The following is a 13688-nucleotide window of genomic DNA, read 5'->3' as shown; positions in this document are numbered from 1 at the left end:
GTCATCAGTGCTGACATGTAGGAATTAACTTGGCTTGCTGTGGCTGTTTAATCATGAGCAATTGCCTTTATTAATTCAGCCTGCATGTTCATAAAGGGCACATAAGAATACATGATTGGCCCCATCTCTTCCAAACATTAGTTGGTTTGAAAAGAGCTGTGCCATTAAAAAAGAAAGATGGATACAGTTTCTGTTACATACATGTTAATGACACAGAGTAGGATTTTGTTTTGTAAGTAAAACAGGGATATTTTTGTAATCTACAGGCTGAAACCAGGAGATACTTGACTAATTAAGCAAGGATATCAATAACAAGAAAATCTGGACTCTGTTTTATTTAAAATGAACCTTGCAGTTTGTGTGGCCTTCCAGATACTGAGTGTGGCATTCTACAGAGAGATCCATCATAGCTTTGTTTCATTCTAATTTACTGATTTCCATGATATTCTGGGTAATCCATGGATTATTGTTAAATTCTTCATATAAATAGAAATCAAAGTATTAAATAAAAGAAATCAGAGCAGCAATGTGGAGAAGTGTATAGAACTATGCAAGTAACCAAAATAACTTTTTCATTATCAGGACAGTTTAGATATGCCCAGTTTTAATAGCAAGTTGTTACTCAGCTAGCAGTTTTTCTTTTTGTTACTGAGAAACCTCTCATGTATTTAGTTATAGTTGTTTGGATGTAAAAATTTGTATTACATTGACAGTCATTATTTTTAAATGGAGTAGAATATAGTAATATTTTTAGCATTATAACAATCAGTATCTAGTAACTTTGTAATCCTGCATGCAAACATTACATCTTACTTTTGTATGTGTTATTTCTTAAGCAAATGTGTTTTTTCGAATTGATTTTCTTCCTAAAATTCTTCTAGGTGAAGAAGATTGGAAAAAAGAGTTTGTAAATGGCACTCAGTTCTCCTTTGTGATAAAAGGCTTAGTGCCAGGAACACAATATAAAGTGCGTGTTGTTGCTAAGGGTGTTACAGATGAAACGGTTTTACAAAGTGCAGAAGGCATTTTTAAAACTAATCCAGGTGAGGCAGCATATGCTGGCGACAAAATTTATCCTGCCTCAAACTGTCCCATTTTTACACATTCAAAACTAGTCCTGTGAGTAGTGAATCATGTCTTAAGAGTAACTACTGTCAGTAGCCTTAAAACTCGATAGTGTACTGTTGGCATGCTTAACACTGACCTTTCCATAATTCTTGTACCATCAAACAGTTCAGAATTAGTCTTTGTGAAAACTCTGAAGACAGTCAAACTACATATTTTGAAAATGCATGTTACCATTGTGTGGTAGGTTATTCATTATCATTTCATAACTGTTTAAGATTATGTTTATTGTGCTGAAACAATAAGGTTTGAAAAAATGTAACAGACATTTTTGACACGTTGCTTGCCTACCTGGAAAGAAGTGACACTTGCCCTTTCTAATTACTGTATGAGGAATAATCGCACTCATGTATGTTTACTTCATTGCAGATTGAGAATTAATGAGGAGATAAACTGAACAACACATCGCATATGCCTATATTAGTGTGACATGTGACCAAAGGATAAAGGATTTCTCACTTTTAAACTTACTGGATAATTAACATTTATTCAGCATGCAACAAGTAAAGGCTTTCTCTTAGCTTTGCCCACAACATTATTGAGAGATAGGAAATCGTTTAATTATCAAGATGAAGGAAAAATGGTCTGCCCGTGAGAAATCAAATCAAAGTAATATAACTTTTGAGTAATAATTGCACTCAAATATACTGTCCTGACATGTCCACAGAGTAGATTAGGGAGCTGTGAGGTGTTATTTAAAACATCTTATTTTCAACATATAATCATGAATGAGGGCTGCTTCAAATTGTGGTGCAATGAAAGCAGAGAGGATTTGGGAAAAGATTTATGTAGCTTCCTATTTTGTGTACACACACAGACTAACAGAAAAATTTCTACACAATTTAACATTTAATGTGAAAGAATGTGTTACATGTATTCTTTTTTGTGATAGAGGTACAATAAAAAAAGTAAATATGCCAGTCAGAAGGTTTATATATGTATTATTTTTATTTGTTGTTCATAACTTTGTGTACGTGATAATAATGACCATATAAACCTATAACTAATACTATATCAGTGAAGTAGTATATATCAAATAAAATTTCAGTGACTTAGTGGTTTTTAAAGAATATGCTTTTGGCCTTTTCCGTATTTCTTTACATGTTTATTGTTCATGGCAGCAGGGAAGCAGCATGAATTCTCAATGATCACACTGGTACCTGCCAAAACATACAATGACATCATTTTAATTTTTTTTTTTTGTTTAGCCTGATGAGCACGATTAATATATTTACTCATTTTATCATGACAATATGTTCTATTAAATGCATGTATCATTTGCAAAGGAAATTAAAGAAAACATCAAGTATGTTACAATTTGACAGTCTGAGCTTGGAATAGAGTGCTGCACTTGGACCTCAAAGATGATGACTTATTCATCTAAGTCTCCATGAGTCTTTAAATGTATGAATTACCTGAACTAGTTCAACGTCTGAATAATTTGAGAACCTACAGTAAATATTGCATTAATGCTGTTCAATAAGCCGTACTTCACATAGATCACGTGCAAAGCAATATTTTTCTAGTGTTTGTGGAGCTCCATTGATTCATTTGTATGAAGATTAAAAAAAGTTTTCTTTCAAAATAATTATTGTGATGCTAATGGAATAAAGTTTGGCATTAGTATAATTCAGCCATCATATTGTTTCAGCTAAATGCAGTGAAGTGGCTGACCACTGAGTGGACACATTTACATAGTGAATGTTTAGTTTTACCACAGAAAGACTCATTGCCCTAAAAAGATGTCCAGTATTTGTAATTTCACCCATACAAAGCAAAGGCATGGGCATTGAGAAGCTGGAAAACGTAGTACAGCTTAATGTGCTTAATTCTATTTTACTGCAACACATTTGCCTGTTTTTTTTAAGATTGCAGTTCTATATTTTAACTTTTTCTGTTATTACATTTATGTGTGTAGATGATGGGGAATACAGCAGTTTTCTTGTTTATCTCAAATACCCAGCTTTTTTTACCTGTATTGCACTTCATTTCCCATTATGTTGTGTAGAGATTATCAATTCAAAATATCTCAGAAATCACAGAATGTTTCTCTTCCTCTTAAATCTCATCTATTGTCTAACCATATCAACAGTATGTGCTTAGCAGCATGAACCCATGCATGTGCATGCTTTATCATTTTTTCTTTTTAATTGCGCATTCATTAATTTCTTCACTTAAAATGCATTAGTTTAAGCACAAACTGGACCATCACCGCTGGAAAACCATACTTTGTCATGTACTTGTGAAAGAATATTGAAATACAAATAAAAGAAGTACAAAACAACAGTTTTCTAGAGATGCTTTTTTACATTAAAATGTATTCTTTTATTCTTAAATGTGTTGTTTCAGCAATGGCAAGTCGACAGGTTGATATAGCTACCCAAGGATGGTTTATTGGCTTAATGTGTGCAATTGCACTACTTATTCTGGTTTTGCTAATCATCTGCTTCATCAAGAGAAATAAAGGTGGCAAATACCCAGGTATGTGGAGCTCAGCTGGGCATGTTCTCGAAAAGCTGCATGCACAATACATTTTAAAAGCTAACTGCTTTACATATTTAACAGTGGCAGCACTTAGTACTTTGATAGAAAAAAAATGATTTATGGTGTTTTTCATAAACAATTAGTAAAGGGTAGTTTTTATCAAAGTTAAGCACTCACAAATCAATAAATATTTAGCTGTCCCATATGAGCTTAACTTAATAGCTTGAGAAGCCACACATGTTGGAAGAGAGATTTCCAGATTTCTCTATATTTACTGTTTGGTTTTGGGCACTGCTGCCTAAATGTCTCAGGTTAGAGTTTAATGAGAAGTGACAAGCAGCAGCCACTTACACGTTTCCTGGACTTCTCAACATTTCAGTGGTCCAAAAGATGACACAAGTTTGCTCCCACTGCACCTCCATTTTGATTTCTAGCACTAGGGGTTGCTCCATAAAGTTTTTTTAGGCTGCTAGACATGCTAGACATAGGACAGTTCAATTCCTTAGTTTACAAATAAATGTGTGTGGGGGTAGGGGGTCTTCATGGCACCATTAGGTCTGTAAGAATAAGACTGGTCTCCTGCAAGGCTCCAATTGCCTGTACCATTTTACTCTGACCGGCATGAAACATTAAGCACATGAAACTGCATATACAGTATGCCCACTAAAGTCATGTCAGCCAGAGCACGTACATGAGACCATCATTTCCTCCTGATGCACGTCATACTCTATATTGTATTTTGTTACTACAGTCATGACTCTCTTTTTGGCTTGTTATAGTTTTCCTAATACATTTTCCATCCATTGTCCAGATATCAATGCTCTGGGTTCTGTTTACAAGTTATGACCTGGGCACAACATTAACTTCAATTTATATTACAAAGCATGTTGTCTGTTTGTTTTAGTGTCTACCAAAATATGTCCAGCTATCTATTTTCTAAGATCACAATTTCCAGTACAGGGTTACAGGGGAGCCAAAGCATACCTCAGAAGTACTTTTAACCTAGGGTGCCGGCTCTCCACAGTGTAGAGGATTCAAGAAGCTTGCAAATATGAATAAGTCAGTTTAGTCTTGATGTTGTTTTTTTGTGGGATTAAAAAAACACAAGAACATATGAAGTTTTAAAGTCATATTTCTATTTGTCATGTTAAATTTCCAGTAAAAGAAAAAGAAGATGCACATGCTGATCCAGAAATTCAACCTATGAAAGAAGATGATGGAACTTTTGGGGAATACAGGTAAGAATCCTGATTACTATCTAATCTCCTGATTTATCCCAGCAGGGTTTTAGATTCAGCATCACATTATTTATAATTTTTTTTGGGGGGGGGAGTTGTTTAGGGAGCGCAAACACGAATATCGGCAGAATTTCTTTGCAGCCTTTGTCGATTTTTGTAAAGTCTTCGACTTAATTGATCGAGCTGCCCTGTGGAACATCCTGAGGGGTCACGGGATCCCCTCGAGGTTGCTGGACATCATGGCCAGCCTGTACACTGGTACTGTGAGTGCTGTACAGAGTGGAGGCAGAACCTTTGCGTTTTTCCCAGTTGCTTCTAGGGTTCATCAGGGGTGTGTTCTTGCTCCTATTCTGTTCAATGCTTGCATGGACTGGGTGTTGGGCAAGGTCATGGGGCCCAGCGGCTGTGGGGCATCTGTTGGTGAAGAAAGATTCACTGATCTTGACTTTTCTGATGTTGCTGTGATTTTCACGGAGTAAATGGAGGCTTTAATTGGGGCACTCGAGAGACTGAGCAAGGAGTGTGAGTGTCTGGGCTTGCGAATATCGTTGATAAAAACCAAGATCATGGCCTTTAATGACCATGTAGGCACAGCCATCAGCAGTGTGTCTCTGGTTACTCTTCCTATGAAATCAGTAGATGGACTGGGAGAGTATGGGGGGGTCAAGAGGTCGCTGGAAAGGAGCGTGCGGCGCTCCCGATATCTATGCGAAAGGACGAAAGTCCAAGTCTTTAGAGCCCTGGTGCTTCCTGTCTTGCTATATGGTTATGAGACATGGATGTTATCCAGTGTCCTAAGATGAAGACTGCACTCCTTTGGTACTGTGTCTCTTCAGAGAATCCTTGTATACCACTGGTTTGACTTTGTGTCGAATGAGCAGTTGTTCATGGAAACCCAAATGAGGCACATTACCAGCAATGTGAAGGAGCATCAATTACAGCACTAGGGTCATGTGGCGCAATTCCCCGAGGGTGATCCAGCTTGCAGGATCCTCATTGTTGAGGACCCGAGTGGCTGGACCAGGCCAAGGGGATGCCTGGCACATAACACCTGGTTGCCGCAGATAGAGGGTCTTTTCCAGAGGGTGACACTGGAACACGTGTCTGCCTGGGGGGGTTGCCAACCAGGATCTCAAGCTGTTTCATCATGTGGTGGGTGCGGCAACGCGTACCAGTGCATGCTTCCCAACCTGACCTGACCTGTAAGTTATTTGTTCCATATAGTGCAAATAAAGTATAATCTAATATAATGCGTAGTCAATCTCAATTTTATTGGACTATATCAATTTTTGCTAATATTGTTTTCAATATACGAATAATTTATATTTATCCTGTGGTTGAAAAGAAAATTAATGGCCAGCCCTCATTTGATAGGTAAAACTGATAAATGAAAATTTTACAAAATAAGTTAATACATTGAAAGTTAGTGTACAATAAGCATTATTTTACATCACTTTTATTTTCATTTCAGTAATTAAAAAAATTAATTTAAAATGGTTGCACATTAAAAAAAGGAGCTAAACAGGAAGCAAACGTGTTGACTCAACACATTTATTTGACTTTCTTTTAGTCCTTTGTTATTTTGTATTCCTCTTCTAATCCTGGTTAGCACTGCTGCCTCACAGCTCATTCACATCACATTTATGTTCACAATAATTGGCCCAGCATAGTTGGCAGATGTTTCCCTAGCCTTAGTGACATTTAAAAGGCCATTGCACCATTATAATCCTCTCAAAACTAGTTGATTTCTCCCATTGACTTCAAAACATTTCAAAGAGTTTGTTTAAGCTCCTGAATATTTCTGTGATTTCGCCGAACTCACAGTGAAGTAAATTTTGTGGGATTCACCCATCACTAACAGACACACAGATACAATTCTAATAAATGATAGAACTGTGAAAATAATATTTTGTTAATCATATTACAAACCTCTTGTTTAAAATGTCCATATTTTTTTATTTCATTTGAACACAAATAATAATACTTACTCTTTGTGATAACAAAATATAGATAACCATCATATAAGTTTTAGAATGCGTGGCAAGTGCCAATCAATTAAATCACTGCAAGCTTTTTTTTGTTTTTGATGTTATTCATATTTTCATCTAGAGACTGGACTTTAATCTTCTTGTGCATTTTATGTGCACTTAATTTAATACAGTTTTCCCTATATTGATATTCTGAATGCCTTTATTAGTTTATAATTTACCTTAACCATTAAATGACCATGCCCCTTAAAGGGAAGGTTTGTTGGGGATAGTTTTACTTCACTAGTGTTGGGGACTCACTTCTCACCATTCTTCTTGCAAGAAATTGAGAAATGGAAAAAAAGAGCTTGGTGAGAAACTGGTGAGAAGAGCAGGAGTCAATCTGTCATCCTTTATTATTGAGAAACTGACTTGGACTTTTGAAACTTTATCTTTTATTTAAACACTAAAAGCAGTATAAAACAATATGATTCCAATATAATGTGTGTGTAATAAGTGAGTTTGAAAAACGTTGTGATTTAACTGCCAATGAAAGAGAGGGAAAATAAAGAAATTGTTCAATCACCTATGTTCTATCTGTTTTATAAAATCATCTTGAGTATTCCTCTGAATGACTGATAAATTGAGGAGCTGATATATAGCTTAATATATTTATGTTTAGATAATATTTCATTTAGTACCTTTGTAATTTCATTTCATTATAATAGTTAAGAGGTTTTTTTACAAATAAAACAATCACAAAAGCAATTTTTGAAACTGAAAAAGAGTACAGTTCTGTATTTTGGACAATTAGCTTGATCAAGTTTATCAAGTACAACAAATCCTGAGGATGCAGCACATAGTGTAATGTCCTAATACAGATTGTTGCATCTAATGGAGAAATGAGGAAATGATATACTGAAAAAAGATCAATTTAAATTCTGACAGGCAGGAACCAGAGAATAAAAGGGGCTTTGGGTGTGACTTTAAAAAAAATTAAGAATTAAATGTCATAAAGAAAACAATTGTGAATTTTATGAAACCTTAACTACCTCATGATATTTAACTATGTCTGTGTATGCCAGATATAGTTGTTATATAACAGCTTTGTTTTCATAGGTAAATGTTGTTGTTAATTTGTTTTTATGGTATATTGTTACAAATATGTTTCCCTTTCATGAGATAATCTAGTGTGAATATAGAATTTATTTTTGACCTTAGACAATTTTCATTTATTCCTTTCGCATTCTCTTTATTGGAAAAATGTAGGTCACTTGAAAGGTAAGTTTTGGCATGCATAGAACACTGCACATGATTTGAAAGTCAGTAACGCTTAGCCAGGTTGGCTCCATGAAAAATGTGAAAAATTTCACAAAAAAGGCTCCATGCTGTCATCTGTTCACTGCTATGGACCATCACTGGCTTCTCTACCATTTGGGCTAACACTGTGCATCTAATATTCAATTTCTTAAGAATTCTTTTTTGATAGTCAAACTTAGATTTTTTGCAGTGACAAAATTGATTTTTTTTATCGTTACCCTTAATATGTAATGAAAACTAATTGCATATTTTGATTGTATGTTTTATTTATTGACTTCAGTTTACCTGAATTTTATAATGTAAATAAATTGATATTACAATTTTGTGCCAATATGTCCAGTCAATTTCTTTTTAAAACATACATTAAAATGTCAATAAATGTATTTTATATTCATCTTACTTTTGTTTTAGTTTGCATATTCGGATATATTTGTTATAAAGTATAGACTGTGTTATCCAGCATTTAATTTGTGGGAACGTCTCTTCCGCGGAGATTTTACTATGAAGTAACGCTGGCTCACCTGTCGCCATCTTTCCTCAGTTGCTCTCCTCCCCTTTGAACAGAATTTCCTCTAAGGCAAATGCTCCATTGATGTCAGCATTTGATCAATTCTTTTTTTTCTGTTCTCCTAGAACTTCTTAATTTTTTTTTTCAGTTTGAATTTATTTGGACTGTGGGAAGTGTTTTGCCCTTGATACTTTTTTATTTATTTTTTTTATTTTTGCTCACTCATCCTGCCTTTGCTTGTGGTTTTCTCTGAACTGTCTGCTGCTTGTCCTTATATCCTCATTACTCCGTGCTGATTGTGGCTTTAATCTCTCTACGTCCGAATTGCCTTTTGCGTTTTCCGTAAATGTGTTGTACTGTTTTGCCGTTGTTGTTATTCTCTGTGCTTCTTTCAGCACACATCCTTTATTGAGTCAAATGACACAAATGATTCTGTTAAAAGTAAGAATGGTTCAATATTTGGCATCTGTCCACTCCTGAAGGTGCTTTTACTGCAATTAAGCTTTAGTGGAGACTGCTTAAATGCATTCTGTATTGGTGAAAACAAGTTAAAATGATTCTTTAGAAAACAAAAGTGATTTTTGGGACTCAATAATGCTTAGCCTGGAATTTCTATGTCCTATTGATTTGTGATGGTTTGTAGGAACTTAATTATTATAAGAATATGTTAGGCAAGATTTTGCATTATTTATTTTTTTATTAATTGTAGTACAAGGTACTTTTACTTTCCTGCCTGTTTAGCATTAGTCACTGAGAAAGAAGAAAAGTACATTGGCACCATTCTGAAGAGATTAAATGAATTACATGTTTTCTAATGGGAAAGAACACCTAGAAATTGGATGAGATACACTATATGTCTATAATTTATGGACTCATACCCATCACACCCCTGTAAGCTTGCTAGACATCCCATTTCAAAGATCCATGGCCTTAATGAGGAGTTGGCCCCCACTTTGTGGCTTCACTCTTCTAGTAGGGCTTCTCACACAAGACTTAAGAGTGTGTCTATGAGGATTTGTGCCCATTCAGCCAAAAGAGCATGTTGGACAAGCAGACCTGACTCACAATCAGAGGTGTTCAGGCTGAGCTCTAAGTAGGCCACTCGAGTTCATCCATGTCTATATGACCTAGCTTTGTACACATGAGCACAGTCATATTGGAACAGAATCTGTTGCCACCAAGATGGAAGTGCATAATTGTCAAAAATATCTTTGTATGCTGTAGCATTAACAGTACCCTTCACTGGAACCAAGGAGCCTAGCCAAAACCCAGAAAAACAGCCTCAGACCATTTTTTCTTTATGCAGTCCGGAAGATAGCGTTCTTTGGCAACCACCGAACTCAGAGTCATTCATCAGACTGCCAGATAGTAAGGTGTGCTTCATCATTCCTCAGAAAACATCCCCACATCTGCGGACTCCAGGTGGCAAGCTAACACCACTCCGGACATCATTTTGCATAGTGATCTTAGCCTTATGTGCAGCTGTTTGGCCATGGAAATCCACTTCATAAATCTCCAGATACACAGTTCTTGTGCTAATCTTGCTTCCAGAGACAGTTTGGTACTCTGCTCTAAGTGATGCTACAAAGTATAGGGCGATTTTTACATGTTAAGTGCTTCACCACTCGCTGGACCTGCAATGTGAATTTGTGTGGTTTACCACTTTGTGTTGCTCCAGGACAGTTGCACTTCACATTAATAGCACGTATAGCTGAGCAGAGCAGAAATTTCAAGTACTGACTTGTTGCAAAGGTGGCATCCTCGGACAGCGCCACTTTTAAAGTCATTTGGCACTTTAGTATGATGCATTCTACTGTCAATGGGGATTGCATGGCGATTTGCTTGCTTTTATGCACCTGTTAACAATGGGTGTGCATGAATCAACTGAACTAAATAACTTGCAAGGCTTTCTTCACACTTTTGGCCATACTGTGTATCAAGAATCTGACATCGGTCGAGCACCATCAATAAGACCAACAAAAAGCTGCCCTCATAAAAGCTTTGCTAGCATGTTTTTTCATCATTTCTCCTCTCTGAAAATTAATTTAATAAACAAGTTATCAATATATGTTGTTGGCTATTTATAATAATTCATCTTGTGCTTACCTTTTTGTAGTGATACAGAAGATCATAAACCCCTGAAAGGAAGCCGAACCCCTTCCAATGGAACTGTTAAGAAGGAGGACAGTGATGACAGTTTAGTTGACTACGGTGAAGGTGGAGAAGGTCAGTTTAATGAAGACGGGTCTTTTATTGGACAGTATAGTGGAAAGAAAGAAAAAGAAACTGCTGAAGGCAATGAGAGCTCAGAAGCCCCCTCTCCAGTCAATGCAATGAACTCGTTTGTGTAACGTGGAGCAGATGCGAACCTCGGAAAAGACTTTTTACACCCTCACCTTACAGGCTGATCCATTTACACTGTGACCTGCCATCACGTGCACATGTGAAACAAAACACAAAGAGGGGAACGTGCTGAGCGTTGTGAAGGATCTCAAAAAGCAATAGTGGGAAAAAAGAAAAAAAAAAACAGCTCTGCAAGCACACACACGGTTGCCTGGTTGTGAAGATGAAGAACGTGTGCTGCATAATTGCCATATTATTCTCACCATTACATTCTTTTTATTTTTTACATAAGAACTCTGTAATGAACTGCATCAGTCTAATGCATCTTTCATCTGCTTTCTACTGTAGTGCATGAGGACAAAAAAATGTTTGCTGCACCTAACACAGGACCGATAAGTGTGTAAAACAGTGGATTTTTTTTGGGGACTTTACAATGCACATCTGAATTAGTGAAAATGATTTCTGTTTCATTGTCAAAGTGTTATATTGGTATTATATAAAGCACCAATGTCTTTGTGGACATTGTGGTATAATTGTGATTAAATGTATAGCTATTATTATATGTCTTTTTTGCAAGACAAGAGCTGTTTGTATATATATATATATATATATTTACAAAAAAGAAAACTTATAGAATCTTGAACTCTAAACTGAGGATAAATGTTAATGCATAAGGCTCTGTTAATGGTGTATATTGTAAGTACTCTATAATCAGCGTAACATTTCAGACATTCTCATGGTTAAAACAAAAATAGAAAATATCAACACCTTTTTATTATCCTGGACTTCATATTACAATTGCACTAATTATGAAGATTTTCAACTCACGTTATGTCAGACCATCTAAACGCCCATTAACATCATCACCTCACTTTATGTCAGTTTGGATCACATTTCAACCCATGGCCCACTGTCATTTTTCCATTAACACGAGCCATTTTTATTATTCTACCATTAGCTCACAGAATAAGAAATACAAACGTGTTCTTAATCTAAAACTGTACAGGTGTCTTGTTCGGTATACAAGTAATGGGTGGTGAGTGATCTGCAGTAAATAGTGCCTTTGCAGAAAACAGTGTTATTCCCGGGGAACTGGACCATGAGGATGCACTCAAAGATCCACAAAGACAGTAATGGAGGAATGAAGGAATACGAATTTGAACAACAAGCACATATTTCTGTATAGCAAAAAAAAGAGTCAGTCTACATGACGAAGGGATGAAGACATTCCCTTTTCTGTGAATCAAGCGTTTTTAAGATATTTAAACCAAAAGTGCACTCTTATTTGCTTGTTTTAAACTATGATGCTGAATATTGTATAGCTTGCTGGGCTTATAAGTAAAAGTGCGCTTAATAAGAATCAGATGAATTTGGTACTATCTTGTATACCTCAAAAGGCTCAAATCTGCGTTTCCAGGAATTTTTCTGGTTGCTCAATTTTTCAGTTCCTCCATTGTGTTGCTGGACGTGAGTGTTTTGTTGAAACAAAAAAACAAAAAAAAAAAAGTGAGTTTTGCTGTAGTATGCATAGAAAACTACAAGTTTATGCTATGTTGAAATTGATTATAAATTAAAATTTATCTTAAAGAACTTGTAAAAAAAAAAAACCTACTACCCTTATGGTTGAAAAATTTGTAATCTGGGTTTCATAACTTGCATCAAGTTTTAAGTTTCTTTTTATGTTCTTACATGTAGATATTTTGTTGGATTTGTAAATATTCCCTTCTTTACTTTTAGATACATTAGGCACATGGAAAGTAAGTGAAATCATGCGCTGTATAGGATATAATCTGCCTAATGGGGTGCATTGTACTGAATATTATCATCTACACAGTTTCCTTTCCTTTGAATTTTGTACAAAAAATTGAAATTATTCACAGACTCAAGCCTTTCATGTTCTGTTTCACCCAAGCTTAAAGTCAGGCACATTGGGTACGGCAGAATTTGACAGCTATAAACCCCCCTGAAATAATTGACATCTTTTTGTTTTTTTTTTGTTTTTTTTGGGTGGGGCAGCCGCTATCTATCCAATTAAAAAAGAGAACGTTTTCTTCTGAATATCACTTTTGGCAAAGAGGTGAGCAAGAGAGTGGTACTGCATTCTGGTATATGTGGATGATGATTTTGTGCATGAAAGGCTGCTCAGTTGGTTACTTCATATTACTGCAAAAGATTTTGTATTTAAAAGGAATATAAATAAATGTGGTTTCAAAATTTCACTAACACTTCACAATTTTTGATTGTATTTATTTTATTTTATGACTAAATCAAATCAAGCTTTCATATGTGTAGCGATTGGTGCTCTGTTTAAAAGTCCTGATGAACTACACCTTCATGTTTTGGTTAGTACTTCTGCGCAGCTACTCAAGGTGCCAGGCCTGGTCACTGTCTAGGTAGAGCTGGCATGCTATTTGTGTGCCTGCATGGAGTCGTAACCCTCTGCTCTTCCTCATAATTTTGCAGCTGATTGGTGGGACTTTAAAATTAGATTAAAACAATTTAGAAAATGTGTGTTGTGGTATAGTGGTCCAGGCACTGCATCTTGTGTCGCTGCTAAGTTCAGTTCCTGCTCATAACTCACTGTGTGACCTTAAGGGTGGTGACACTTTACACAACTTCTAACTGTTTAACCGCTGTAGTTGCTGGATCTCATTCCCCTGAGGATGTCGAGTTACATAACTTGGAACTGCCGGGAATATCGAA

The 13688-nt window shown here is 35.9% G+C and overlaps 1 protein-coding gene across 23 annotated transcripts in view; it reads left to right on the top strand.

The window, feature by feature from the left end:
• Positions 1–13210, top strand: part of nrcama (neuronal cell adhesion molecule a) — a 193415-nt gene extending 180205 nt beyond the window's left edge. For 12 of the 23 annotated variants that reach the window (XM_039760914.1, XM_039760921.1, XM_039760918.1 and 9 more), the window contains 5 exons: positions 882–1043; positions 3475–3606; positions 4769–4847; positions 8084–8095; positions 10759–13210. In XM_039760914.1, the coding sequence (XP_039616848.1) occupies positions 882–1043; positions 3475–3606; positions 4769–4847; positions 8084–8095; positions 10759–10993 (620 nt within the window). In that variant the 3' untranslated portion in view covers positions 10994–13210. The remainder of the gene's footprint in view (positions 1–881; positions 1044–3474; positions 3607–4768; positions 4848–8083; positions 8096–10758) is intronic. The other 11 variants (XM_039760936.1, XM_039760928.1, XM_039760925.1 and 8 more) reach the window with 3 other exon arrangements.
• Positions 13211–13688: the final 478 nt, after the last annotated feature.

This window comes from Polypterus senegalus, chromosome 8, assembly GCF_016835505.1.
Source record: "Polypterus senegalus isolate Bchr_013 chromosome 8, ASM1683550v1, whole genome shotgun sequence".
Lineage (NCBI taxonomy): Eukaryota > Metazoa > Chordata > Cladistia > Polypteriformes > Polypteridae > Polypterus > Polypterus senegalus.
Note: the sequence above shows the minus strand (reverse complement) of the source record. Positions and strands in the feature narration are given on the sequence as shown.